At 47.9% G+C, this 27,360-nt stretch overlaps 1 protein-coding gene across 4 annotated transcripts in view; it reads right to left on the reverse strand.

Moving 5' to 3' along the window:
- The window catches only part of LOC144097459 (sodium-coupled monocarboxylate transporter 2-like), a 94,337-nt gene extending 67,930 nt beyond the window's left edge, over positions 1-26,407 (reverse strand). For 2 of the 4 annotated variants that reach the window (XM_077630184.1, XM_077630182.1), the window contains exon 1: positions 25,614-26,407. In XM_077630184.1, coding sequence (XP_077486310.1) covers positions 25,614-25,955 — 342 coding nt within the window. In that variant the 5' untranslated portion in view covers positions 25,956-26,407. The remainder of the gene's footprint in view (positions 1-25,613) is intronic. The other 2 variants (XM_077630183.1, XM_077630185.1) reach the window with 2 other exon arrangements.
- Between the last annotated feature and the right edge of the window lie 953 nt (positions 26,408-27,360).

The following is a 27,360-nucleotide window of genomic DNA, read 5'->3' on the forward strand; positions in this document are numbered from 1 at the left end:
AACAGCGCAGCGTAAGACAAGGACACAGGAAGATACAGACACAGCGCCGAATTCAACTAGTTGTTATATTGCAGAGCGACACAATATATATAAGAAAATTGGTCGGGAAAACATACAAAGCAGCTACGTGGTTTTCACGCGACAGAAAGATAACTGAGGTGAAAAGACACGAGGTAACAATACTGCGCCTGGGAATGAATAAAATGTAAGTGCTGGTAAAGGATAGCGCTGATAGGCAGTAACAGAGTAACAAATGACAATGTGGGCTCACAACATGAAAAAAAGGAATGAAAAGTCAAAAGGCCGTTAAAAGCAGAGTGAAGATAAAATGCATTAAAAGGTCCAAAACTGGCTGTTAAAACCGGAAAGAAAACTAAAATCTCTTAAGATGCCCAAAGGCCGTTAAAACCGGACGAAAAAAACACATGCCAAAACGGTCAATAAGAGCTAAAGGTTGAATTCAGAACCCATCCAATAAACGTTCGAAATTAGTGTACGACTACCTAATTACTCCAACGAAACCTGACTCGAATAATCTAATTCTCGTTTTGGTAGAGCTGTCGATGGTGTTCTCACGCAGTCTTCTTCTAGCTTGAGAATGTGGGCGGCTTCTATAATCTCACGTGTGATTTGATGTGCATTCTTCGCGATGACAGTGCATTAATGGAGAAAGGGCTCACAGGAACGGGAGGGACATTTTAGGCTGTGGACTCCCAGGCTTCTCTTTACAGTGTTGGAAACAATATTGGAATGTTTCATAAGACGCTCATAGAAGCAACGCCCGGTGTGGCCTACGTAAACCTGGCCACAGCTCAAAGCAATTTTATGTACCACACCATCTTCGCAAGGAATGAAAAGTGCCTGGTGCTTAACGGGCCAGGTTGGTCCTCGCAAAGCTGGGGCGACAAAACTTGGATAGCTTGTTGGGCGCCGAGAACACAACATGGACACCTGCCTTTTGCCTGATCATTTTGAGCCTGTGAGAAAGGTTGTCTAGGTCAGGCACCACAGCAACCTTGTGTTGGTGGTCTGGACAAGAATTCAATAAAGGCTGAGTTTGGGCGAGTTGGTTTACCATGCTGAACGTAAAAGCGAAAAAAAACAAGGACGTAGAATAAGACACACAACACGAGCGCTCACTTCCAACTGATCTTTATTACATGCAAGAAACAGATTTTAATACTCTCGATAATGCCTGCAGGGCATTACCACAGAGTAGTGAAAGATAAGTGAGTCATCGAGCATCACACTTGAATGATAAAAGATAGGACATCTCTTTTTGTGAGAGCAGAATTGACGGAGCACTTGCACAGTAATCCCCAGCTCGCGCTATCTCCAACGCCTCAACAATTTCGCGCGTAATTTGACATTTGTTCCCGTAAAGGATTTTGCACTTGTGAAAAAGAGGACGCCAACCCTCTTTTCCTTCTTTTCCTTTGCTTTTGCATTTTAGGCAATGAATGCTCATGCGCCCCCCCTTTTTTATTGTTCACAACATAGTCATGCTCACCCAATCGCTCATTTATGCATCTTCCCGTTTGGCCTATATAATATTTACCACAGGAAATGGCACTTTGTAGACAACACCTTTCGTGCATCTCGCGAACGGCTTTTGATGCTTGATCGTGCAACCAGTTTTTCCTGGGCTTTCTGATGTGCTAAGCTTGCATAGTGAACTCAGCTTATTTGGGGCAGAGAACAACACGCCAACGTTTACCCTGTTGCCAATTTTTTTAAGACTGTGCAAAAGCTTATGTTTATAAGGAATGACTGCAAATTTCTTATCGACTTTTGTCTTTTCCGGCTCTTCCTGAGACTTGGCTTCCCATTTTTTCTTTTTGATAAGTCCTTCCGCCACAGAAACCAGCACGTGCAAAGGATAACCCACTTCTTGCAACTTTTTGGACTGCAGGAAAAGGCTTTCTTCAATTGCATGTTCGCATGACTTTTTTATGCAGTTGACAAACCCTAAACGAGCTATGTTTCTTTTTATGAGCTTTTAATGAGCGTAACTGAAAGGTAAGGGCATTTTTCCATCCCGGGGATGATAAATCCAGCAAGTGTGGTCTTTTAAACAAGTTAACTTGATGTCGAGAAAGCGTTTGCTACCGTTCTCAGGAAGTTCATGCGTCACGACAAGTGGAGATAAGCTATGCTTAAAATGATCTAAAACACTTCCTACCGCTTCATCGAGGGCGATTGTAGTGGTGTCTAAAAAGATTAAAAAATCATCCACAAAACGAAAAACGTTTAACACCCCTACGTCTTCAAGGCAGGCAAAAAGCCTTCTGTCACGTTCAGCTAAAAATAGGTCACTTAACAAAGGAGCAACTCTGGACCCTTTACATATTCCTTGTTTCTGCAAAAACAGGTCATCGCCGCACATTACAAAAGGAATTAAGATACGTACTTAAGAGCTCTAAAAATCCCCCAACACTTGTTTTTTGCGCTTTTACGTTCAACAAGAATTCACTTAACTTCCACCATCAACACAAGGTTGCTGTGGTGCCTTACCTGCACAACCTTCTCATGTTTTCCCGCCAACTTTTCCTATGTATATTTTGTCACTCTGCAATAAAAGAACTAGTTGTCGTCAGCGCTGTGTCGTTATCTCTTCCTCTGTCCTTGTCTTAGGGTGCGCTGTTTTTTTTTCCAAATATGAACTACCAACTAGCCCGTTTGACCACCCTTGCAAATCCACATCGCACATCCGGAATTTTACCGCTTAGGTTTACGGGGTGGAATCGCTGCAGCAAAGAAAAATCTACACCCCTCCACCGGAACAGCTAAATATTACCTGGTGAGAAAACTGGCGCAACCGCATATGCAAGTTTCTTAAAGAAAGTACTTATTCATGGTGAGAATTCCCGAAACATGAAGTTCTTTGCTTGAGTTTGCCAGTGTTGGGCCGAAACCCAGGATTGCATCTCGAAACTTGTAATTTCGCCGCGATTCTCTTCTCTGTGCGGAATTTAAATTATTCCAGTTCTGCGTTTTTCACTTCAATACATTTCACGCGAGTGAAAGTTTGGCATTGGGCTTGAATGGAAACTTTCACACCACTTCTGCTAGGTTTAACTCGTTAATAGTTGTATTTTGAGAGATGAATGCACGTTTATGCCCAACAAAAGCCCAACCAGGTATGAAGCCTCGTCTTCCCGGCATTGCTGAGCATGGTGCATCAAGTGTAGCGCAATCAGCTTTAGCTCTAGCTATATTAGGGAGTCTCTATGGCCCTCGGATACCCGATATCCACCTGGTTAGCAAGAGGTTCAAAACCCCGCACAGCGTATGTGCCCGTTGTCGTTTTATTCTACGTTCGCCTTGGTCGTCTGATAATTATTCAGTGGGAAGTTATCGCCTGTGCCGTATCCATTCTTTCTCCATTGTATGGGTTTGCGCTACCACTCAATCCATAGCGTTATCTGCACTTAGAAGTGGCTAAGATGGGCTGTAAACGGATGGGGATGTCAGCATTATTGATGTCAGTCTCGTCGGGGTTTTTGCGACGCCGCCCCACCTACTGAAGCAATGGCGCTGCCGGCCTCGCTGTAACGCAGAACAAACCAAAGACGTACGCGCTAACGATCGACCGCACCAGCCTGTGGCCAAACAGAACAATAACATCCGCGGCGTCGATCGGGAGTGACAACTCGCATCCAGCTTTGATGACGGGGCGAAATCGCTGTAGCACAGACCAATTTACAGCGCTGCCACCGGTAGCCAGACCAGCGCCTGCTCTATTTTTAAAAAATAGAGGAGGCGCTGGCCAGTCATTCACCTTGTTAGCAGGAGCGTCACAATCCCTCACAGCGCGCACTGGCTCCCAGAGCGGTGATAACAGCTCGGGCGTCAAGTTTCGCAATATTGGCTTCATGATCTTCGTCATGGTATCCATGTGGTTTGCCGCGGTTTCCGGAGGATGCTCACTCGCGCAACAAACGGTCGCGGCAGATTCGTGAGTGATCCTTCAATCTCTTTGGGAAAAGGAAAAATCTTTGCGTACTTCCTCGAGCAGTCAAACAGCCTTTTCTGCAAAAAAAATATAGATTTGCCGGTGTTTTATTGCCCTAAAAAAACTGCTTATATTTCACTGGTCCGACCAAGACTGGAGTCTGCATGTTGTGTTTGGGACCCTCTCCAGAGATGCTTGATTGACTGAAATGAAAGTATACAAAACAGGGCGGCAAGGTTTGTTCTGGGGTGGTACAAGTGAGGGGAGAGCTATACTGAAATGACAAATGAGCTTCAATGGACCACCTGGGGATCTTTAACGTGCACTGACATCGCACAGCACACGGACGCCTCAGCGTTTTTTTTTTTTATGGAGGAAAAACGCTGAGGCGCCCGTGTGCTGTGCGATGTCAGTGCACGTTAAAGATCCCCAGGTGGTCGAAATTATTCCGGAGCCCTCCGCTACGGTACCTCCTTCTTCCTTCCCTCTTTCACTCCCTCCCTTATCCCTTCCCTTACGGCGCGGTTCAGGTGTCCAACGATATATGAGACAGATACTGCGCCATTTCCTTTCCTCAAAAAACCAATTATTATTATTATTATTCAATGGAAAGCGCTCTCCTGTCGTCGTAGAAAATTTCTTTTGGAAATGCTATTCCGAATATACAACAACACCGGAATCAAAAGAGACGCATATATATTAAGTAACCGTACTACATTTCTAGAAGGATTGATCATGACCTTTATATCAGAGAACACCGGACAAGAACGAACATTCATGCAAATTCCCTTTTTTTTTGCGATCCATAATAGAGCGGAATCAATTGTTTCTGAACCAAGTGTTCAGTCCTGATGAATATGTTTTCTTTTCGATACTGGCAACCCCCCTCCCCTCCCCTGCTTACACGCCTTTGGGCAAAGCCGGGTATCTCTGAATAAATAAAAATAAATAAAATAAAAAACCTAAGTGATACTTGTGTGTTGTGTCAAGTTGCCTGTCATGTTGTTCGTGTTCATTCAATATTTATATTTGTTGCTTTGTTATCGCACCACGCACTGAAATAATGGATTAAAATAAAAGTGAGCAGTTTGAGGAACACCCAGTCGGGTCAATCGAAAAGGCAGGATTGTGCATACAGAGAATGCGGGGCCATTGAGCTGCTGTCTCCTTCGACCTTGGTAGTGTTACTGAATAGCTTCCGCGAAGTTATATTAAGCACGAATATTCTTGCTAATTAAAACCCTCTCGACATCCATCACGCAATACACCAGTGGCGCCCTTCTCCATATCCTGAAGCATCATGCTGTTGACGTTCACTGATGGGGAATTTTTCATAGGGGATCCTTTCCAGAGTATCATCCACATGAAGGATGGGAAGTAATCTTTTTCGTCACGTTATTCAGAAAGCGACAATATTCACAGAATCATTGTATGCCGTCTTTATTTGACAGAAGAGGAAGTGAAGGACGATTACGGGCTTATTTATGGCGGTATGATGCCGTCAGGCAAATTTCCTTCAATTGGCTTTGCACTGCTTGGCGTTTCCATGGTGATATTCGGTAGGAGCTTTGACGTACAAACCGTGCGTGCTCGTGGGTCAACATTCACCCCTTGGCAATGGTCATCTGTCGTACCTTTGAAATTATCGAAATACAGTCCTCACAACGGCGCAGGAGGCTTCAGAGCTGCTCTTTCTTGTGCATGACGAATGCACTGTTGACGTCTTTGATGTGATAAAGGAAGACGATTAGCGTTCCTAATTAATGTGTTTATATACCGGCCTGAAGTTATTTACGGGCTTATTAGATTTTCAGTCGGAAGACGCGCGGTTATGTTCCGATCTACGTGCTTCGTTTCAACAATATCTTACCATTGCCTTGCGCCACGTGATCTATGCTGTCCACATCCACGACGGCTATAGGAACGAGAACGCTTCAACGGGACGGGGCGTTAACTTCTACATCGACAACACAGAGTGCTGCGCGATTCTTCAGCGTAGATTTTGGATATAGAAACCGTCCGTCTAAAGGTTGATTGTTCTGGACTTGAGACTGATGATTGCTTGGGGCTGCAACCAAAAATGTTTGCTCTGAAGCCCGTCGCTAGAGCACTATTGTAGAACTGCTATTCTTCGGGTGCAGCATCCTGGTGCTATGATGAGGTTTGTGTGGCTTCTTTCTGTAGCTGAGCGGAAAGCGGTCGGCTGACGGCCGGGCAGTTATATACGCATTTGTAATCCCCCCTCCAAAAGACGGCGTATAAGGTGAGAGGTGGAGAAATAGAGCGTATAAATATATACAGTGCAACATAAAACCGAAAAGCTCAAAGACGAGAGCAGACACACGAGCGCAGACACACGAGCGCCCGTGTGTCTGCTCTCGTCTTTGTGCTTGTCTGTTTAGGTTGCGCTCTACATATTTTTAATCATGGATTACCAACTAGCTCGCACCCTTACCCTAGTTAAAGCGAGAGTAGCCGCATTTTGTAAGTGATGTAGCTTTAATATTACCGTAATGGATTGACGGGCGGGTCACCAGCGACTGCGGTGAGGACAATGTCTAGACAGAAGCAAGGCGGGATAGAAAACAACCAAAATTAACACGAAAGTCTTATACGAGACGTTATACATTTGCCCAATGTCGCAAGGGGAAGTTCTTCAACCACCTGCTTAATCCCTACTTGCGAAATGTTGTCACAGACCCTAGCACACCGTTCCTCGTGATCACTCTCGTGCGTAAAGTCTGAAGCGCCCTGTACGTACATAGCGTAGTCCCTCCAGCGTTTACATGATATCATGTCGAGCACCAAGCTGTCGTCAGTGGTCCGTCGCACTAGCCAGGTAGTTTCATCCACAGGAGCGACCCGCCTTCGCGCGTACGTCACCTTATCGGGTCTCGAACACCGCGGCTGCATCTGCTACAAGTGCTCTGAGCACGACTGCGCCCCGCCTCTGCACTTTCGTTTCGACTTCTTCCTTTCCTTCTCCCAGTCTCCACCTTCATCTGCGCTTCTTTCTCTTCAGTGACACGTCATAATAAGGAACATCTTCCTTATTGTATTCAGGTACATCACGTTCCATGCAACACGACAAAATTTTTCACTAACAACGAATAAATGTTCAGACGACCGCACTGAGATTTCAAGGCGTCGCACCTTAGGCAATGTGTACACAACATACCCCTGCACACGTGTTCACGATTTCAAAGAAAAACGAAAAACAGTTTATAATAACACAGCATATGATCAACATTCACAACCCTTGATGAAAGCACAGCAACACACGCACACGCACACCCACACGCACACACACGCACACGCACAAATACACGCACGCACACGCACACTCACACTCACACTCATACACGCACACACAAACCTATCAGAGGAAATATACAAGGAAAAATAACCAAAGTTCAATCAAGCGCAAGTCGCAGACCGAGTCAAAATTCAGGTAAGCTATCAAGAGAACATTGCACGACGATGTGCATGACACTTTATTGGGGCTCTGCATTTCTGCTGCAACACAACGTCCATTCGCACCTGATGCTTGAAGTTCTTCACAGAGCACAGCTCAAGGAATCGTCAATTTACCTGCTGGAGGTAGCCTGCCTGAGGATCAAGTGGAAACATGAACAAGACTATGTCCTTTAGAAAGAGATTTCGTAGGTATCATCGGAAGCAAAAGTCTCTGGCCAAACAGCACACTCTCCGAATTGGTAGCCGAAACATCTTGCTCTGCCTTGAGATGAACTCCAACGGCCTTGTTTTTCAGAGCATCTTTTGTATGAATATCGGTGAAGTCTTTCCATATAACCAGCGACGACCAGCTATCGAACGCGAGTACTGCGTGCTCTGTGATATCACCTTCTCAAAAGCCTGCAGCAGGCGGTTGACATAACTGCAACTTGCGCGTCGGGAGCGTGCCTTGAATGCTCGCACTACATATCGGAGCTGCTGGTTCTTAGGGCCAAGCCACGCGGTAGAGACGCAAACCAGACCCCGCCGACCACTCTGAATGTATCTGTGCAAATATTTCCGTTCAAGGAGGACCAAATCATACGCATACTGGGCATGTACATACAAAACAATCGCAAAAACACCGAAAAAATAAACAGACTCACGGCCACGGTCAATCAGACTGTGTTGCTAACCAGACGGATCTCCAGCAAAAGACAAGGCATGGCAGAGAACGATCTATGTCAACTTGTGCAGGCTTTCATGCTGAGCAGGATTGTCTAGTCCATCTTTTACCTGCAACTACAGATCGTGGAAAGGAACAACGTCGACGCCGCAATCCGACAGGCCCACAAGGCGGCCCTTGGGCTCCCGCAGTCAGTCAGTCAGAAAAACTTTATTTCCCACCGATATAGGAGACACGCCTACCTTCCCAGCTCAGGTACGCAGACCCGGGTGGGAGTAGGGGGCTCCGCGACTAGAGGCCTGTGTGGTGAACCTCTTGGTTCTTCGAGGCCTCGGTCGCCAGGCGGATGGCTTCGAGTTGGTCTTCGAGTTTTGAGCTTCGAAGGATAGACTCCCAAGCTTCCTCATTAGGAATGTTTACGGCAGCCCCAGGTGAGTAGGGGCATTGCCAGATTATGTGGTTTAGTGTCCCTCTCTGGTCGCATTGTTTACATCTGTCGTGTTCTCTTGCGTCTATGTTAAGGAGGTGTAGCCAGTGTGGGTTCGGATAGTTGCCCGCACAGTGCGTCCACGGAAAGGTTGCTGGCCCTTGGGGTACACAACACACTCTCGGAGCTGTGCGAGGCGCACCTCGGTTCCCAGCTCGAACGACTCACTCGTACGAGCGCGGGAAGGGCCATCCTATACAGACTAAAGGTGTGCGAACAGCTCCCAGAAAGGGATTCGAAAACGCAGTTACCCACGCACATCAGGAAAGCTCTTTTGGTTAAACCCCTACCCAAGAACATGCACCCCGCACAACACGAAGGCCGACGCACAGCGAGGGCTCGTGCCCTACACACCAAATACGGCCGGAACGACCATGTGGCGTACGTGGACGCAGCGTAATACTGGCAAACCCAGAGAAAAGCGTTTGCACTTGTCGCCTTGAACGGGACCGGCGGCCCGTTGGCGGCCGCGTCGATGGAAACCACCTCCTCCGAGACGGCGGAGGAAGCGGCAACTGCCTTAGCTATAGCGAACACGCGTGCTGATATTATATTCAGCGACTCCAAAGCAGCCATTCGCACTTTCGTGAGGAGTCGTATCACATCTACCTCACTCCGCATCCTTCAAAACACCCCCCTTCCGATTAGAGAAGTTGAATTGATCTGGGTTTCGGCCCGCTCGTCTAGTCCAGGGCACGAGGCGGCTCACGCGCAAGCCCAAGGTTTCGTCGACCGGGCAGTAAGCGCGCCCTCTGATCCGAATTTCACGAGGGACGGGTTGATCTCATTTTATGGCATCATCCATCACTTTAGGCTGGAGAGGCGCGCATATTCCCCTCCCCACAAATCGTTAAGAAAAGCGCAGGAAGTTACCTGGCGCCGACTGCAAACACGATCCCTTCTGAATTCGGCAGTTTTTGCCCTCATGTACCCTGGCCAGTACGACCCAAACTGCTATAAATGTATTAAAAGGGCCACATACGAACACATTCTCTGGAACTGCACAAATGATCCGCCTCCGGCGGAGTTGATACAGCTCCCTTCTCCCAAGCGGTGGGAGGCCGTGCTCGTCACCTCGGACCCTAACATTCAAGTACGGGCAATCAAGCGGGCCAGTGAGGTCGCCGTAAGCCATGGGCTAGCGGCCATTTAGTATGTGTCTCCTGCAACCTGCTCTCGACGCAATGAATGTTTTACAATCCAATCTCAAAAGCCTTTATCACGGCTGAATAACATCTGGCGTGACGCTTCTGCCGAATTGCTTTGCTTGGTGAGTAGCAGATAAATATCGTCAGTTTCAATTGAAAACAAATCTTCTTTGCGCGACCAACAGCTTTCCTCATCAAGCCCAATTGTTTCACAAGAACTGACATGTGTGTAAATTTATTGCTTTCGACGGCACAGCACATGACCGACAAAATGTCCAAGAGACGAGCAGCGAAGGACAATGCTTGCGGTACGCACTGTGTGTTCGCCTTCGCTTTGTTTTCGCTGTCATTTTTGTTTGTTTGGGTCAGTGTGCTGTGAGTGTGCACGGAAATGCACAACGTTTTCACGGAATTCACGCGGTGCTTGCGAGTCAACAATTCCTTCAAGATCGGTGTGCTATTGGCTCCTTGAATTCTCCTGCTTGGCTCTGACGAGCGCATTTCCTACTGGCTGCGAAGCAAGTCCCCAAAATTTTAGGCAAGCGAATTTAAGGGCGGCTTTTTTGGCGCGAAATAGGCAGGTCGAGAGAGACCAGGAAAGATCGGGGCACGTCCAAAGAGGCCGGTGATATTACGGGAGATCGGCGGAGACTGGGCGTGACCGGAGGAGGTCGCAGACCGACAGAGACCGGAGAGTAGAGCGTCCTGGGTAGATGGACACCGGAGAGGAGACGCGGAAGGACTTGCGGGACTCCGAGAGAGCCTTCACTTGCGGAGAATCTCAGAAACGAACCACCATTTTGTACACAGGCAGAGTGGTGACAGTACCACTGTGGCCTAGTGTAACTGTTTTTCTTGACCTGTGTCATGATAAGCACCATCGACCTGTTGATCAGCAACATGAATTGATCAATCATCAAAATTAACTGGCATGATCCCTCCGAGAAGACCGAGTGACACCGAGAACCTTCTATATAGCTTGTCTGGAGTCAAGAGACAGGCATTGTCGAAGTCTGTCTGGCGCTCTTTATCTACAGAAACGGGCAATGTGACCACCCCTGCAACCTCTGTAGTATGTCACTTCTCAGGCCTCTTTGCTGAAAGGCTCCAGCCTACCTTGTGTCTCCCTTTCGTTCTTACTTGCAGTCAGCTTTTCAGATATCACCGTCTCTATTCAGTCCAAGCGCAGTCAATATTTTCATACTTATTCGTCCACAGCCCCATTGCTTTGATCTGCCTGTAGCCCGACATTACCCCTTTCGCTGCGTCCGTCCTTTTGAGGGCAAGCAATAGCTGCAGTGGCCGACTTGGCAGAAGAAAACAGTACGGACCGGCGTAAGGAAACATTCATATCTTTTACGTACTGCGAAAGCAGCTATTCTTTGCAGGGCTCCTTTCAGGTATTGTTTTTTGAATTAAGTCCCCAGTATAGCTATGAAGGATGTGCTGGTTCAGTGCTTAAAATCATGCACCAACTATTGTGCATTCATGACACTGATTATGCGTGAGCTTTCAGGTTCATCGTCAAACCTCTGAACTATAATTTTCCTGAAATTTTTCTAGCAGTTGGCATTCCGCAAGGGATCATCATTTCACTCATGTTGCAGTTTGCAAGCCATATTTTCTGCGCATCACTCCAACACGACATTTCTGCAACTTGCTCGAGCGTCTGAAAAAATTCTGTAACGCTTGTACCTGTACATTCTCAACTAAGCACAGAGATAACGAGGACCACAGCAAGTAATGGTGTTCTAAAGAGCCCGCAACCGAAGGAGCTTGTTTCACCGTTTGCGTCACCAATTGCCATTTCGTGCTCTCACCTTCACCACAAAGAGGCAGTGTTACCACGCCCTGGTTCAGCGTTGTTAATTGAAAATGTCTGCTAAACAGCACCCCACGGCATCAACCAAGTGTGACATTGCCGTAATGATCAGAATAGCGGGTGCCCACTGACTGTGCTGAAAGTAAAAGCAGGGAGTGCAGGTAGGACAATGTCTACAGAGACACAAATTGGGATAGAAATCGATAACTATAACACGAAAGTCCTAGACGAGAGGCTAACCAATGTCACATGGGGAATTTCTCTCACGATACGCGTAATCCCTTCTCGCAAAATGTAGTCACAGACCCTAGCGCACGGTTCCTCGTGACAGCTCACGTTAGTGGAGTCTGAAGCGCTTTGTACATACATCGCCTAGTCCCTACGACGTACGTCCAGGGACATTTTATATTTCGTTCTTTTATGGTCTCACAATAATTTTGTCCCTACGCCGTTTACATCACGTCGAACACCAAGCTGCCGTCAGTGGTCCACCGCACAACCCAGGTAGTTTCTTCCTCAGGAGCGACCGGCCATCGCGGGTACAACACAATATCGGGTCCCGGATTCCGCGGTTTCATCTGCTGCACGTCTCCTCAGCACGACTGCGTACTGCCTCTGAACTTCCGTTTCAACTTCTTGTTTTCCTTCTCCTCGTCTACACCTTCATTTGCATTTTTTTCTTCAGTGACACGCTATCATAAGGTACATCTTTCTTGTCTTCAGCTGCGTCAGATAGGAATACGACAAAGAAAATATACGACGATTGAATAATGCTCCACATTTCCAGTTGGCCCAAACAACTTTACTAGACTAGGTTGGGCCCAACCGCTTACGCTTTTGATGACAGGGTATTGTCTTAACGTATCCATCAGTGCAATAGCATTTCAGCCGTCCATAGTAACTTCCAGGTCGGTGGTTCGTTTCGTTCGTTTAGAAGCCTATCTGAAAGCCGGATGACGGCTTCGCAGAGAGGTCGTACTGTAGCTGTCATTTTTCTGTGCAGTGTCGTGGTTGAAAGCTTTGGTCTTGTGTTCGCTGAACCAATCTTCCGTTAGTGCGTCGCCGTAGAGCATATACTTGGGCATGCTTTGTCGTCGATAGAGGACCTTCGTCTTTACGCCGCCAAGCAGCTTCAACGCGCAACGTTGCGCTCTTTAGTTTCATCTAAAGGGTGTCGCAAACCTTTATGGACTGCTAGCTGCGTAACGGTAACGTGAAGATACAAACAGCGCTGTATAATTCAACGATGGCCTCGTTATGTGGCTCAGCGCGTACTCTATCTGACGCAAGTATAAACCGATGTTTCCAATTGTCGTTGGCCAGGTTGGGTTCGGCGTACGCCCTATCAGAACTAACCAAGGCCCATCCTTCGGTAAGGGTACTGACGCTGAACGCCGCCGGCTCCAGCACTGCGAAAGCCGTTTGGGCAGCACAGGTAAGACGTTCTCCAGAGGGCTTTTATTAAGCAGATCGTCGAACATAGGTTGGGAGGCGGTCTGTACTGTCAGAGGCGGCGGCTTTGCTGTGGTGGTCTATACGGCTCTAAGAGCGTGCTGACGGAGATCGTTTAGTTGTGTACGGCGCCGGAGTAGGTCCAGACGTCTTGAGCAGGGGTTAGTGGCACTTGTACTGTCTGGGTTGTCTGAGGCAGCAACAGAACAGCATTCGTCACCAACCAACCTGGTGCTGCGATGAAGATAGCAGTAAACGTAGCAGTTCGTCACGGGCGTTTTTGTAGCGAAAGCTACATTACCGTAGCATTTGAGCCTTCAGCGCGGCGGCGCCGTCACGGTCACGTGGCTGGAAACCTGGTTGGCCGCCTGGTGCGGAGCAGCTGCCGGCGGTGCGGCGTCGTAGCTGGTCACGTAGTTCGTCACGTGGTTGGTCACGTAGTGCGGTCACGTGCTGCTGGCGGCGCAACGCGCGGGCGATACCGAGCTGCAACAGCTCTGCGCATGCGCCGTGTCAAGTGGGACGAAGATGAAAAAGCAACGCCCAGCGAAATGGACAGCCGAAGGACTGACTGCAATTTTTTAAGCGATATTTATTGCATCAGGGCATCGATGATGGGCGAAGGCGTGATGAAAGATGTACTAATGTTTAAATTAAAGGAAAAAAGGCTAGCTGATTTTCTGAATTCCAGTAGAGAGCGATGGTATGGTCCCTGCGTCCAGGCAATATATGAAGCAGGGTTGCTTGGTGAAAGACCCGCTACCTTCCGGTGCCGGATCCATGTAGGCTTGAGAGCAGGGCAGTCCAACAATAAGTACCGAATGTCGGCTTCAGTGTCCTCGCGTTTACATATCGGACACCCAGGCAGAGGAAAAAAATATCTCGGTACTGGGCCAATTCCGAACGACGACAGGTGTGAGGGCAACCCCTACCCAGATCCTCCTAAGCGCAACCTCCTCCTGCACGGGTCAGACCGCGGGCCAGCAGTAGCTATCGCGTCACTCCAGGTTTAACCAGAGCTATACCATCGTCAATTGATTGTGATGATTTCCCGTGCATTTCCAGCTGCAGCTATCGCGTCACTCCACGTTTAACCAGAGCTATACCATCGTCAATATTTTCTGATTTCCAGTGAATTTTCATTGTTTCGCGTCAAGTTATCCAGTCTACAAGGAAGGACGTGAAGATTTTGGTCGTTTTGGCGAGCTCGTGCTTCCAAGCTCTTCAATATGGTCGCTGCTACGAGAATTAACCCGGAAGCGTTTCTCTGTGGGATACGAATGGAACTGGATTGAAATGTTTCTTGACGTCTCACATGAGACAATGCACTTTCCTCGATATAGAATTTTAAAGTTCTGCATAGCAGAAAAGACGCATCATACAATATACGTATTCGACGACCGGCTCGTTTGGATGATAGGTCTTCGATTCAGAGATCGTCGATGTCCTTCGCATGCCGCTTGTAAATACTTTCAGGAGCTTATTCTTTATACCTGGTGTTTCAGGAAATACTTCAAAAAATTGTCAAAATTAGGCTTCTTGAGGTTAAAATATTGCTTTTGCGGTATAGTATTACCAGTGCTGGCGGACACCAAACAACCGGAGAATCGTCTTTAGTAAACTGGTCAACAGTTTCTTAACGATTAACTTCTTAACTAGTAGAGTTAGGCGCCTAGTTGCAATTAGAGATTTTTAGCCGTCGTTAGTAATAGCAGCGTCCGTTTTTAGAATTTCGAAAACATGATTACCCTTGGCGCTGTGGCTCGACAAAATTTGGCTTTTTCGACTAGTTACGTTCACTGGACGGCTTGCTTTGCATGTATGCTTTCGAAGCCGCCTGTATTTTTGCACGGTGCAGCCATATTTCGTCGAGCCACAGCGCCGAGGGTAATAGTGTTTTTGAAATTCTAAAAACTGATATGGCTATTACTAATGACCGACCGGAAATCTCTATTTGCAAGCAGTTGCCTATCTGTGATCGGTAAAAAGTTACTTATCAGGAATCAGTTAACCAACTCATTACTCAAGACAAATGCGTCGGCTTTCCCGTGTCGGCCAACACTGGCAATACTCTGGCGCAAAAGCCATATTTTGACCCCTCAAAGCCTATTTTTGAAACTCTTCTCTGAAACACCTGGTACGTTAGAGGTACACAGGTATGTCTCAGAATTTTGTACCACACTAGTGGTGGTCCTTGCAGACCGAAGTAGACGTGCCTGTGATGCTCTTAGTTATTCCATGAATTGAATGCCTTCATGCGGTCGAAGTAGGCAAGCCATTCCTTCAGATAATAATGATGCAGGCTGTGCAAAGTAGGCGTCGGCCGGAGCTGTTCGAAGGCCAGCAGCAAACACTGCGTTTTAGACCATATTCTCGAAGGCATAGCATTTGAATGGTGCAGCATCTTAAGGAAATGTAACGTGGTGTTGACCGCAGCGCGGCAGACAGGTGGTCATCAGATTGGTTTGAACAAAAACTTCATCTGGCGACCTTAAGTCCGCACACAGCAAAGCGTGTGCACGACGGCGACAGCGGCAGTCGAGCTTGACATATTTGGACGGTCAAAATAATGGTGGCTGTCGGGTAAGCGCAGTTTAAAAGCCACAACGATATATTAGATCTGGCGCCCAAAGGATCAACGATTATTTCAAGCTTCGTAAAAGCAGTTTCGCATGGCTGTGTTCAGTCTAGTGAAATCTGGTCCCCTATCGCGCGACAGAGAGGTAAAGCGACGTGGTGCCGACGATAAGAATGATCCATTTGCAAAGAACAAAAAATAGCGTCCATCAACGTGAGCGTGAAGTCATGAGAAGGTATATCATGAACCGACCCGGTGTAGTTGCAATGAGACATGAAGACAGAGCTAGGCTAGTTACCAGATACTAAAGAAACTGCGCGGTAGTACTGTGCAGTTTTTCAGGGTTTGTACTCAGCAAGCTATAATGGATATCTAGAAAAAAATTCTGCTTTGCTCAGAATACAGGACTTCACCAGTGTAGAGCGGAAATATGATAAGCCTTCCAGCAATCAGAAGCATCAGATGCTCTACACTGATGAAAGAGGCGGTTTCACTGGTTTCATAATCGCTGTACAAATACGTTGCGGCCCCATGAAAGTTTACTTGATATTGGTTTAGGAAGCAGCATGTCTCTAGACAGTAGACTCTAGACTTTACTTTTTGTCTTCGGCTAGTGGGTCTGCATCTGCAGTTTCGCCTTTATTAGCAACATGTAACCACATTATTCAATGCGTGTTCGGAACTGTAGAGCATAAATAAACTGATGAAATATAGACAAAAATAAATTTTCTTAAAAGAAGACCAGTTCTCGGTCAGAGGACGTTTCCAAAGTTTCGGAATAAAACATCATGAAATATGTTGTCGTATGGCGTTGATCGCACAAAAGATTTATCGACTGCAGGGAAAGTGGAGAATGTTCGTGCCCGCTGGAGTGCATAGTAACTCTGGGTACGCGCAACACTCGTAATAGTTGTTTCAAGCGACAGTTATCTAGACATGTTTGATCGAATGAGTTCAAGGGCACTGCGTTATAAAGTGTGTACGTGAATGTTCACCTCGCTTGGGGAGATGTGCCAGAGATCAAGCAGATTGAGGGCACAACTTTAGCTGAAAGCTTAGCATGTTTCCACTGGATATAGTTAAACATGTTCGATGGAAACATGCTAAGCTTTCAGCACTGGATATAGTTAAACATGTTCGATGGACGAAGAAGACGAAGTGCTTCTCTTGCGGAACACATCTCGCCCGTCTCTGTGTTTTTCTGGACTTCTTACTGCACCTGTGGGGTCTACCGCCCACTCCATCGCGGTGATAGATGTACAACACCCCGAGGATCCTCCCGGTTCCCGTTCACCCGCGGACATCGGTTCGCGGAAGCGAGGAAATACGTCGAGTGGTAGCGAGGACACAGACCTGTACTGCGCATCAGGTGACGAGTCCTCGGAAGACAGCTTTCGTCTTGTGCAGTACCGCAAGGCCAAACGAAGATTTATCAACTCATCTTCGGCGTCCAGCTCGGACACTGTGAAAACAGCTCCTCAGCGATGGCCTCACTCCATCCTGTTTGTGCCACAGAACGCTACCGACAACCTGCGCGTCCTCAACAGGCAAGCACTCTCCGTTTATCTAGAAAACACCGTGCCAAATGAGATCAAGGATGTTAGGATAAACACTAGGCGAAACATCCTGGCAATCGATGTGATGAGCCCGAGCGCACTGACCATACTACAGCATGTAACGCAGCTGGGAAACATCAAGGTCCGATCCATCGTGCCAACAAATGGTGCCACAATAACAGGAGTCATATATGACATTGACAATGAAATATCTAATGCAGACCTACCAATTTTCATAAAACCAGCTAGTGAACACAACGTGATCGTGCATGTTGGTCGCCTCGGCAACTCACGTTGTGTGAGGATAACCTTCAAAGGCGACTGCCTTCCACGCTACGTGAAGGTCGGCCATTTTCGCCACCAGGTTCGACCATTTATTCCAAGACCTATGCAATGCTTCAATTGTCAGAAGATTGGACATGTGAAGGGTGTTTGCAGAAATTCGGCCGTGTGCCCTCGATGTGCCGAACCCCACTCAGAAGACAACTGCAGCGCAACCACGTTGAAGTGTCCTAACTGTCAAGGTGATCACTGCGCCTCTTCCAAAGACTGTCCCCAGATCAAGAGATCACCATTCTTAAACAAATGGTGAGAGACAACTCTACCCACAAAGAGGCCGCTGTGGAAGTACGGCGAAGACGACGTCACCGACGAAGGTCTTCACGGCGGAAAACATCAAGCTTTCAGGAAAAGTCACCTCGTCAAGCATCATCATCAGCGGACGTTTCCAGCACTCCAAACACCGATGTTGGAAGGGTGAAAACTGCCAGATCACTTTCCACAAAGGAATGGCCGCCACTTCCGCGTACACGACCGCTAGAAGAGCCACAGAAGAAGCCGCCCCTAGTACAGCAAGGTGCTGTATCCGAGGAGTCGCGGAATACAGATGAGCAAGTGATAGCATTTATTAGGCCTTTAATGAATGCCATTCGCGTGCTGCTAAGCAACATGCACACACCGTCTGCCAGAAGTGCGCTTCAAGTACTGGACGCTCTGAGTCCGGTGCTTGCTACCCTTGAGTAGATCATGGCTCCACAGCCTTGGTCTTTTAGGGAAGAGGTCCGACAAGCAGCTATTTTTCATTGGAATGCCCGCGGACTCAAAGCGCGCCTTTCGGATTTCCGTCGCTTCGTGTACGCCAATATGTTTCATATTATCGTCATTTGCGAGCCGAACTTATCGAACAAAATCAGGCTTTCTGGATATGAGTCATATATGTCGTCAGCTGTTTATGAAAACAGTAAGGTTTTGGTGTTTATACGCCGTGACCTCACCTACACTCATCAGCCTGTACCTCCTAATGAAAGTAATCAATATATATGCCTAAACGTAAGGAAAAGAATCTGGCCTTCACTTTTGTAGGCGCCTACCTATCTCCGTCAAGTCGATTTGATTACAAAAGACTACAAGACATTCTTTCCTCAACTTCCAATCCCTGGATCATCATTGGAGATTTCAACGCCCATCATACACTCTGGGGAAGTCGGATCATCAACGCCAGAGGCAGAGCTTTGGTATCTTTCGCCTCCAGTAATGAACTTGGGCTGCTGAATGATGGAAGTCCTACGTTCTTACGTGGCTCCACGTACAGCAGCTGTCTTGACTTGGCTTTCGTCTCACGAAGCCTAGTCAGACGTGCAGGGTGGTTTGCGGACATAGAGACGCACGGAAGCGACCATGACCATATCCCCACGTACGTCAAGATCAGAGGATTGACCGCTTCCAAAACACAGGATACGATCCAAAGAGTGGACTGGCCTAAATTTCAGTCTCTTATGGAAGCACACTGCGACGCCAATTCATCTTTAGACTTGGAAGAGGCAATCAAGAGCGTGGTGCAAGACATTATGTGTACTCTAACATGCTCCTCGAAACTTAATGATTTTGATGTGGAACTAGAACGACTACGAGCAATCCGACGACGTGCTGAACGAAGGTATCGACGTACGAAAACAATGGACGATCTACGGACCGCCAGGCGCACGCAAAAGAAGATACAGCGCCGGTTAGACAAGCTCGCATCGCAACGTTGGGCTGCCTTCTGTGAGTCGCTAGATCCACGCAAGCCTTTATCGCAAATATGGAGAACTGTGCGCGGGCTGCGGACACTTCCCGTACAGCGATTCCCATTCAAGGCGCTTGCCCTCTCTCAAAAGAGATCGGAGATTGACGTGGCAGAGGATTTCTGCGCCAGATTATCCGGCCAACTCACAGCTACCAACATTCCATCGCCTTCGAGCAGCTACCCGCCACCACGTGATTTCCGGTTGGATCTACCATTCTCGATCCACGAACGTAAGGCAGCATTAGCTTTGTGTAGCCGCACATCAGCGCCAGGACCTGACGGAATTTCCTACCGAGCTCTGTGTCACCTGGGGGAGCGAGCGAGAGGAGTTCTTCTAGAGGTGTACAATGAATCTTGGAGAAATGGCACGCTACCAACAACCTGGAAGACAAGTCGCCTTGTTCCTCTGCTGAAGCCTGGCAAGTCGCCGTTGGAGCTCTCATCATATCGCCCGATCGCTTTGGCGAGCTGTGTGGGCAAAGTAATGGAGAGGATGGTCCTAGGACGTCTGGAGTGGTACTTGGAGTACCACAACACCTACCCAGATGCCATGGCAGGCTTCCGACGCGGTCGATCATCGATCGATAACGTCGTCGACCTGGTGACCTACATTCAACATGAGAAAAGCCGTAAGCGTCTCTGCGCATCCTTATTCCTCGACGTTATAGGGGCGTATGACAACGTTACGCATGAAGCCATCCTCTCTGCTCTCGCAGAGGTAGGAGTGTGTGGTCGGATGTTTCAATGGATGCGGAGCTATCTATCCATGCGATCCTTCTTTGTAAGCACTGAGGAAGGCCATACTCCTCTTCACTATAGCTACCGCGGCGTCCCCCAGGGCAGTGTACTTAGCCTCGTGTTATTTAATCTAACACTAATTGCTCTCCTTGAGCACGTGCCAACCACAGTCAGGCTATCAATGTACGCGGATGACATCTGCATATGGACATCTGCAGTAACACGCCTACAGTTGCGAGCGAGAATTCAGAGAGCCGCCACACAAACTGTTATCTACCTCCGTAATCGAGGTCTGGAAATTTCCTCCGAGAAATGCGCACTAGTGCAATTTACGCGCAAACCCATGGCAAACTACAGTGTAATGATAAATGGCCAAATAATACAATGGGTCCGATCGTACAAGTTTCCAGGTGTCATAATCGACAGGGACTTGTCGTAGAGCCCACACATATCATACGTGAAAAAACGGTTGACAGGCATCTGCCACCTGTTCAAGATTTTCTCGCTGGCAAGACCTGGGGAATGTCGCCTAGTGCCATGTTACAAGTGTACAGGGTGCTTTTTCTAGGATTTCTACGATACAGCTTGCCAGCAATAATCAACACAGGCAAAACGAATCTACGCACAATACAAAGTCTCCAGGGTCAAGTGCTCCGGATCTGTCTAGGCCTGCCTCAGAGTGCTTCAACAGTGGCTACGATAGCAATCGCTAGAGACCACCTTGTCAAGACCCACATTGAAATTGAAGTACTCAGGGCCCATATAAGGCATCTAGCCAGGAATCCTCGTCACCATTTAGCCTCTCTTCCAGCGGACAGGCCACACACATCTTTCAGCCAAACGATAACTGCATATGAAGAATCATTGCCAGCTTGTTTCACTCCGGCTGCGAGACCTTCGATCCCTCCATGGTGCCTCGCTCAGCCAAAAATCAACCTCGCAGTACCTGGTATCTCGAAAAAAGCTGATCTGTCATCACCAGGCCTTAGACAGCTCACGCTACTACATTTGTACGAGAACTACCGTGACTCCACGCATATTTACACTGATGGATCTGTTCTTCCAAGCAGCTCCGCGGCGGCAATCGTCATTCCAGCGAAAGCTACAACAATCAAATTTAAGACGACCCACGCGACAACATGGACGGCAGCAGAGCTCACAGCGCTCTTAACTGCCCTTCATCACATTGGTGATGAACCGCCACACAAATGGACAATATTCTGCGACTCGAAGCCGGCACTGCAGTCTCTACTGTCACCTCTACGTCGCGAACCGCACGAACAACTAATCTTCGATATTGCAGAGACGTTACACCATATAAGTGATGCCGGCCATGAAATAACGTTCCAGTGGCTTCCAAGTCACTGCGGGATTATCGGCAATGAACGGGCGGATCACGCTGCCCGCTCGGCCCACACTGAGGAGCGCCACGTCCCAATTCCTCTTTCTAGAACTGACGCGGCACAGAAGATCCGCCTACTTGCTCGGCAGTGCACCGAGTCGCAATGGAATGAGCCACATTTAAGAAATACGAGAGTGTACTCCCTTGATCCAACATTAAGTCTTCGAGCGCCATCACAGCTTCGCCGTAGAGACGCCACGCTTTTATATCGACTTTGGTTGGGTGTTGCCTTTACTAAAGCCTATGCCTTCCGCATAGGGATGACCGACACCCCAACCTGGGACCACTGCGGCCATGAAGAATCAATTGGCCATATATTGTGCTCCTGCCCGCAGTACAGTCCACAGAGGGCATGCCTTAGCCACGAACTTGACCAACTGGACGACCAACCGCTATCCGAAAAAAGAATTCTGCAACATCGCAAGGACCTACCGTCGCAGAAGAAGGCCGTGCAAGCGCTTTTGCGCTTCTTACAATCTACCGGGCTGTGTGAAAGACTTTAACTGGAACGCCTTGTGTGTGTGTGTCTCCATGTGTGCATGTTCCTTTTTTTCCTTTTTTTTGCGTTTACCTCTCTGTCATCTTACTAACCCCTATCCCCCATCCCCAGTGTAGGGTAGCAAACCGGAGATTCGCATCTGGTTAACCTCCCTGCGTTTCCTTCATTCTCTCTCTCTCTCTCTCTCTAAACATGTTCGATCCTTTATGACTTGGCCAAGACTTAGCGTTGAGCACTGTTCAGGGCAGGCGAGAGATTTACAACAAGCAGAAAAAAAGGAATAGACAACGGTTGATGTACTGGAAAGAAAAGCAGTGAAACGGGAATCAGGGAAACAATTCGGTGAACAATCATGAAGGTCGTCACAAAAACTCTCCTGGATTAGGGTAGTCGGAAACGTGCAAAATAAGCTCTCCTTTTCTTTGATCATACAAACGAGCCAAAAAATTCAAACCTCCCTCCCAGGGTGCAAAAAAAAAAAAGATGGTGGTTTAGCATTGCCAAGCACAAAATATTTTGTGAAAGCAGAGCTTTTTTAGGTGGACGCTAATGCCACATACCTGAAAGCGGGATTGCGGTGCTACAGAGACCCAGGTATCCAGCTATGCACTTATTAAACTTTTTCAACGTCAATACCAATTTGCCCAATGTACCCCGGTGGTCTATAGCTCTATGGCCACGTTCCTGCAGCAATGTTGTCCACGCCAAGGCATAAACAGGATGTCTATATGTCACCGCCTCTCAAAGCGCGAATGTTAGCTTCCTACTAGCCTTAGTTGATGAAGACGACGATGTGTGTTGCAGTTGTGAGGCAAACAACAACAGCAGCACCAGGAGTGATAGGCGGCGGCGATAGCATAGTGCCCTCGTGCAGTGGCCAGTGAAGCTGATCTGTTCGTGGCCGCAGGTTCGAATTACAGCCGCGGAAATATTAATTTTATTTAAGGTTTGCCCGAGGTCAAGCTTCACAAAAACCGGACAGCTGGTTTGTCGTCATAAAGTGGAGCTTTCGCACTAAAGCGTAATAAGAAAATGTCATTTGCAGTTTTGACAAAAATAAAGAAAATAAATGCCGTTTACTCTCAACCTGCTAAGAATTATTCATTTTTCTCGAAACTAAGTTTCAGTCATGGCGAACACATGGGCAGTGCACATATCTACGAGAGGCGATAAGCTATCGCGTTGGCTGAAGTCCCTACTTGTATCGGCGACGAGAGAGCTCAGGTCACGAATGGATTTATCTTAAACTGTCCCTGCTTTATAAGAGCATACAGCAGGCGAATGTGGAGGGCCTGGTGCGTAAGTCCTTTATAGGGATCTGAAATTCACACATTCGATGAATATGTGGCTTATAAATGGACAACTTTATGCTGACGTAAAATTTCATGTACCATAATTTATAGGAATGTCTTGTAGCTTTCTTAATATCTAAAAGGTTTTTCAATCCTTATTGACTAGTTGCTAGGAGAAAGGTTGTCAACAAATGCAGTTCTTTTTTTGCTTTGACCTGAGAAAAAAAATGCTATCTTTTACCTTGGAAAAGATATACTTCAGAATATCCTGAGAGGCATTTCTTTCTAGCGAAAGTCGGTAATATATACCGGCTCCGTATAGCTTCCTCACTTATTTTCATGCAAAGGGAATCTGTCAAGAAAGAGAGTACTTTTTGCTGTGATTGGGCTCATATATGAGAGTAAATCACCATGGGATCAATAAAAAAACTAAACTAGCATACACCCATGGCACTCAAGCCGATCAGTGGAAACCGGTCCGATTTGTTATTTTGGAATTGCTGCACTTGTTTTAAATGCGGTGGTGATCTAGGGTACTGAGAACATCGCTACTCAAGTCGGAGTAGGGCACAGATAAACGTCCGGTTGATGAACCACGAAGTGTCGCAATTCAATGGACGCCGCTTTGCGCTCTGCGCATTGGCGTGGTTGTCGCTTGGCGAGAAAAATAGTCAAAATTTGTTGAGATAAAGCGCCGCGGTCAATCGCGTTTTCGAAATTATAAAAACTGAGATCTATTGTTTAGGGTGGCTACAGCTTAGGTGCAATGAGGCCCTAATCGATGATACATAAAAAGTTGACTTTGAGATTTTAGTTAACCGCGTTACAGGTAACATGATTCATCTGTTTTCTCCGTCCGCCATCACTGGTGTTATTTTGCTGCAAAATAGCGTCTCTTAACCTGAAAAACCTAATTTTAAAAATTTGCGGCGGGTTTCCCTGACGCACCTTGTTTAATACGCATCTGGAAACGACCCGCCACTACCGAGGCTCAAAGATTAAGCAGGGCCTGTCGCGCAAGTGGAAGAATGCGATTGAACGGCAAGGATAAGATGAAGGAGCATCGAAGGTCTTGTCCACAAATTCAGTGATGGCCAATCTTAGTATAACTGCTTCGTCTGCTCTTGCCTAAATCAGCGTTACAGGTCGCAACAGGGTTCTGAGATTTTTTAACACGAGAGCGTTAGTAACTCAATGTGGGCAATATTGTGCGGCGTGGGCCTGGGCATCGGCGTCGAGGATTCCGCGACCACTAGAAGCCACCCAGCTGGAGGGGCCGGAGCAAACGGCCGCTCCGGCAACCTAGCTGCGCACATAGGTCATGCGACCTTATCGCGCCATCACAACCTGCCTGCTGGATTGTCAGCAAACTGACCATCGTGACAGGTGTTAGTTAAATCAATGGTTGTTCGCCAGAGGTTGCTCGGGAAGAGCAACCTGTGTCTCACAAGCCCAACCGGTGGCAGCACCGGCCATCGCAGGACAGTGGTACATTGCTTAACCGCTGCACCACTGCGCCAGGGTTTGGTTTGGTTTTTGTTGTATGTGTGGTTTTGGTTTCGGTTTCGGTTTGGGGATCACCTGCCGCCAGAGGCACCAGTGTCGCTATGTGTATATATATGACTGTATGTGGCAATAAACCGGGATGGTTTCGGTTGCTAGCAGTTCGTGTACTTGGGCGGCACCCGCCGCTACAACAGTTTTGTTAATAAGCGTTTAACGTTCCAATGCGACTCACGCTAGGGCGGACGCCGTAGTGAAGGGCTCCGGAAACTTCGACCACATGGAGTTCTTTAACGTGCATGAACTTCGCACAGTACATTAGCCGCTAGTATTTCGCCTCCGTCGAAATGCGATCGGCGCGGACGGACTCGAACCCGCGTCTCTCGGGTCAGCATTCGAGTAGCATTAATACCGTGCCACTGAAGCGGCACTGCACCAGGAGTGGTATGAGGACTCTCACCGATTTATTACTATGAAGAAAAGAATGACCAAAATCGGCATAAGTCGGCATCACCCCATTAACGCTATCGCGTCATACCCTTAAGCTGTTAACTTATTTGTCACGTCCAGTTTTTTTCTTATTATTGCAACAGCTATGAAAAAAGACTATCGGGTGTCAGTCGTTCGCTGGCCCGGTACATCATCACGAAAAGCGCAACCTCTATCCAGGAGACTTGGACCATGTGGGCGACAACATGAAGAGTGTGGAAAATGTCAAGGACCACCAAAGGCTGCGCACAGGCGCTAATGCAGTCTGGCAGAAATATAGCTGTCATTTCACCCTCTCGAAATGCGAAAGAATGCTAGTTTTTAAGCAGCTCGCTTGTTGCATTGGCCGGAAGAAAATAACTGCAAGAAGTGCACGGACTGCGTAGCAACAGAAGTCATTAAGGAAAAACTTTTGCTGGGCTTCTGTCGCCTGGACGGGGTGAATACAATGGCTATGAAAGTCGACACAAGGCGCATATCACTCACCTCGAATATGGACGTCACGCCGGCTCCGTACAGCACAGGCACGAACACACGGGTGGCCAGCGGAATGCACAGGAGAGGCATGCAGAATCCCCATGCCATGTGCCAGCCGTAGGCGTAGAAGTGCGCCGTGAAGCCGACCAGTCCCGTCGCAGAGAACAGCGAAGCAACGGAAGATGCCGCGAGTGGGAGGACCTTGAGCATCCGGCCTCCGAGAAATATCTCCGCCTTCGCAGAAATGCTATCCCCGCGTGTGGATCTCTTCCGACAAGAGAAATACATACCGAGGCTGAAGTTCGTGATTAGTAGAAGCCCGAAGAGCGTCAGGTCCACAGCTTGCAGCATGGCGAGCACGCTCTGTATTCGGCAGGCGCGCTTTTTGGACGTTGCTGGAAAATATTTCCGTAATGAGCCGTTGAAGTACTTACAGAACACCAGCAGTGGCAGAAGTTGGTCTCGTCAGGAGTCACTTCGTCTGCGGCCGGGATTTTCCTATCTTTCGAGTGCGCTCAAGCGATGCTGTGCTTCGTTGAGAGCGGACGCTTTGTAAATTTATGCCGCTAATAAAGATTTTCGTAACACGGTTTCTGTCTCCTGTGCCGTTACTCCTAAGCTCCTCCAGTAAAGGAGTACTTTACTTCGCTTTCATGATGAGAGCGTGCTGTCTAGCTCAGTTTTGGGCAGATGGCATTAAGCGGTGTCCCACTTAAATTCGCTGTTTTGTCTTGTTTTGAGTTCCTCTCAAATGCTTTGTTCAGTTCAGTGGGGAGCATAGAGGAAGGAAAAAGGAACGAATACAACAGCTGGCGTCGCCCACCGCTGTAGTTAACTCTGTTAGTACGCGCTTTCCAGCTTCCACTGCACCTCTCGAGCGCATCCGGCTTGCTGTTTTTCCGGTCCACACAAGCGAAAGAAGTCTCTGAAGGTCGTGCTATTTTCAGTATAGCGTCAGCACTCAATTAGCCAACCGGCATTCATATCCACACATGCAGTTTCTGTTCATAACATTCGCAGCTGCACTTGTCCCCGCATGCCCGCTGGCAGGCAGGCTTATTTGCTGTGCACCCAGTGGCGCATGCAAGAAGTCTGGGCTGAAAATGGGGCCGAACCCATTGATTGCTCCTGAACATTATTGCGGTTCGGAGTCTATTGCACCTGCAATTTGTGCGCAGAAATACCTAAGGAATGAATCGATACGTTTTTGCTTGCGCCTTGGAAGAATCGATAAGGCGAATACTTTATTTATGTATTGAATACTGTAAGCCTGGAGCGGGAACGGGAAAGACGCATGCCAAACAAAATAATCATTTGCGTTGTAGTCGGTGCTACGACTAGACTACTCGACTGCAGGACGACATGCCCCTCCTGAAGAGGACGAAGTTAGCGCGAGGCATGTACGAGCCATGTGGGCGGCGTGGCCACGAGTTAGCGGACATTGGATATTGTCAGCGGTTGCACGACGCAGAGGCAGGAGTTATTTGCAATAATAGAAAGCAGTCTAAAGAAATTGTCTCGGCGTTCGTACTCGCCACGAAGGTAGCACCAAGACCGGCTCGATTTGAGCAGAGAAGCTCCAGTGAAGGCTCTGCCGCGTTTGGTTGTCGTGCATAGACACTGAGCATTGTCAGCAAACCTGTCCACCTATATTTCTGCGCTTGTATTTCGGTTCCGTTGGCCACGATGGAGACCATCTGGTCAACGTCAACATGAAGCGAGCGGCTCTTCTAGCATCACTAAAGCTTCCTTCGCT

The sequence above is a fragment of the Amblyomma americanum genome, chromosome 7 (genome assembly GCF_052857255.1).
Source record: "Amblyomma americanum isolate KBUSLIRL-KWMA chromosome 7, ASM5285725v1, whole genome shotgun sequence".
In the NCBI taxonomy this organism is placed as follows: domain Eukaryota; kingdom Metazoa; phylum Arthropoda; class Arachnida; order Ixodida; family Ixodidae; genus Amblyomma; species Amblyomma americanum.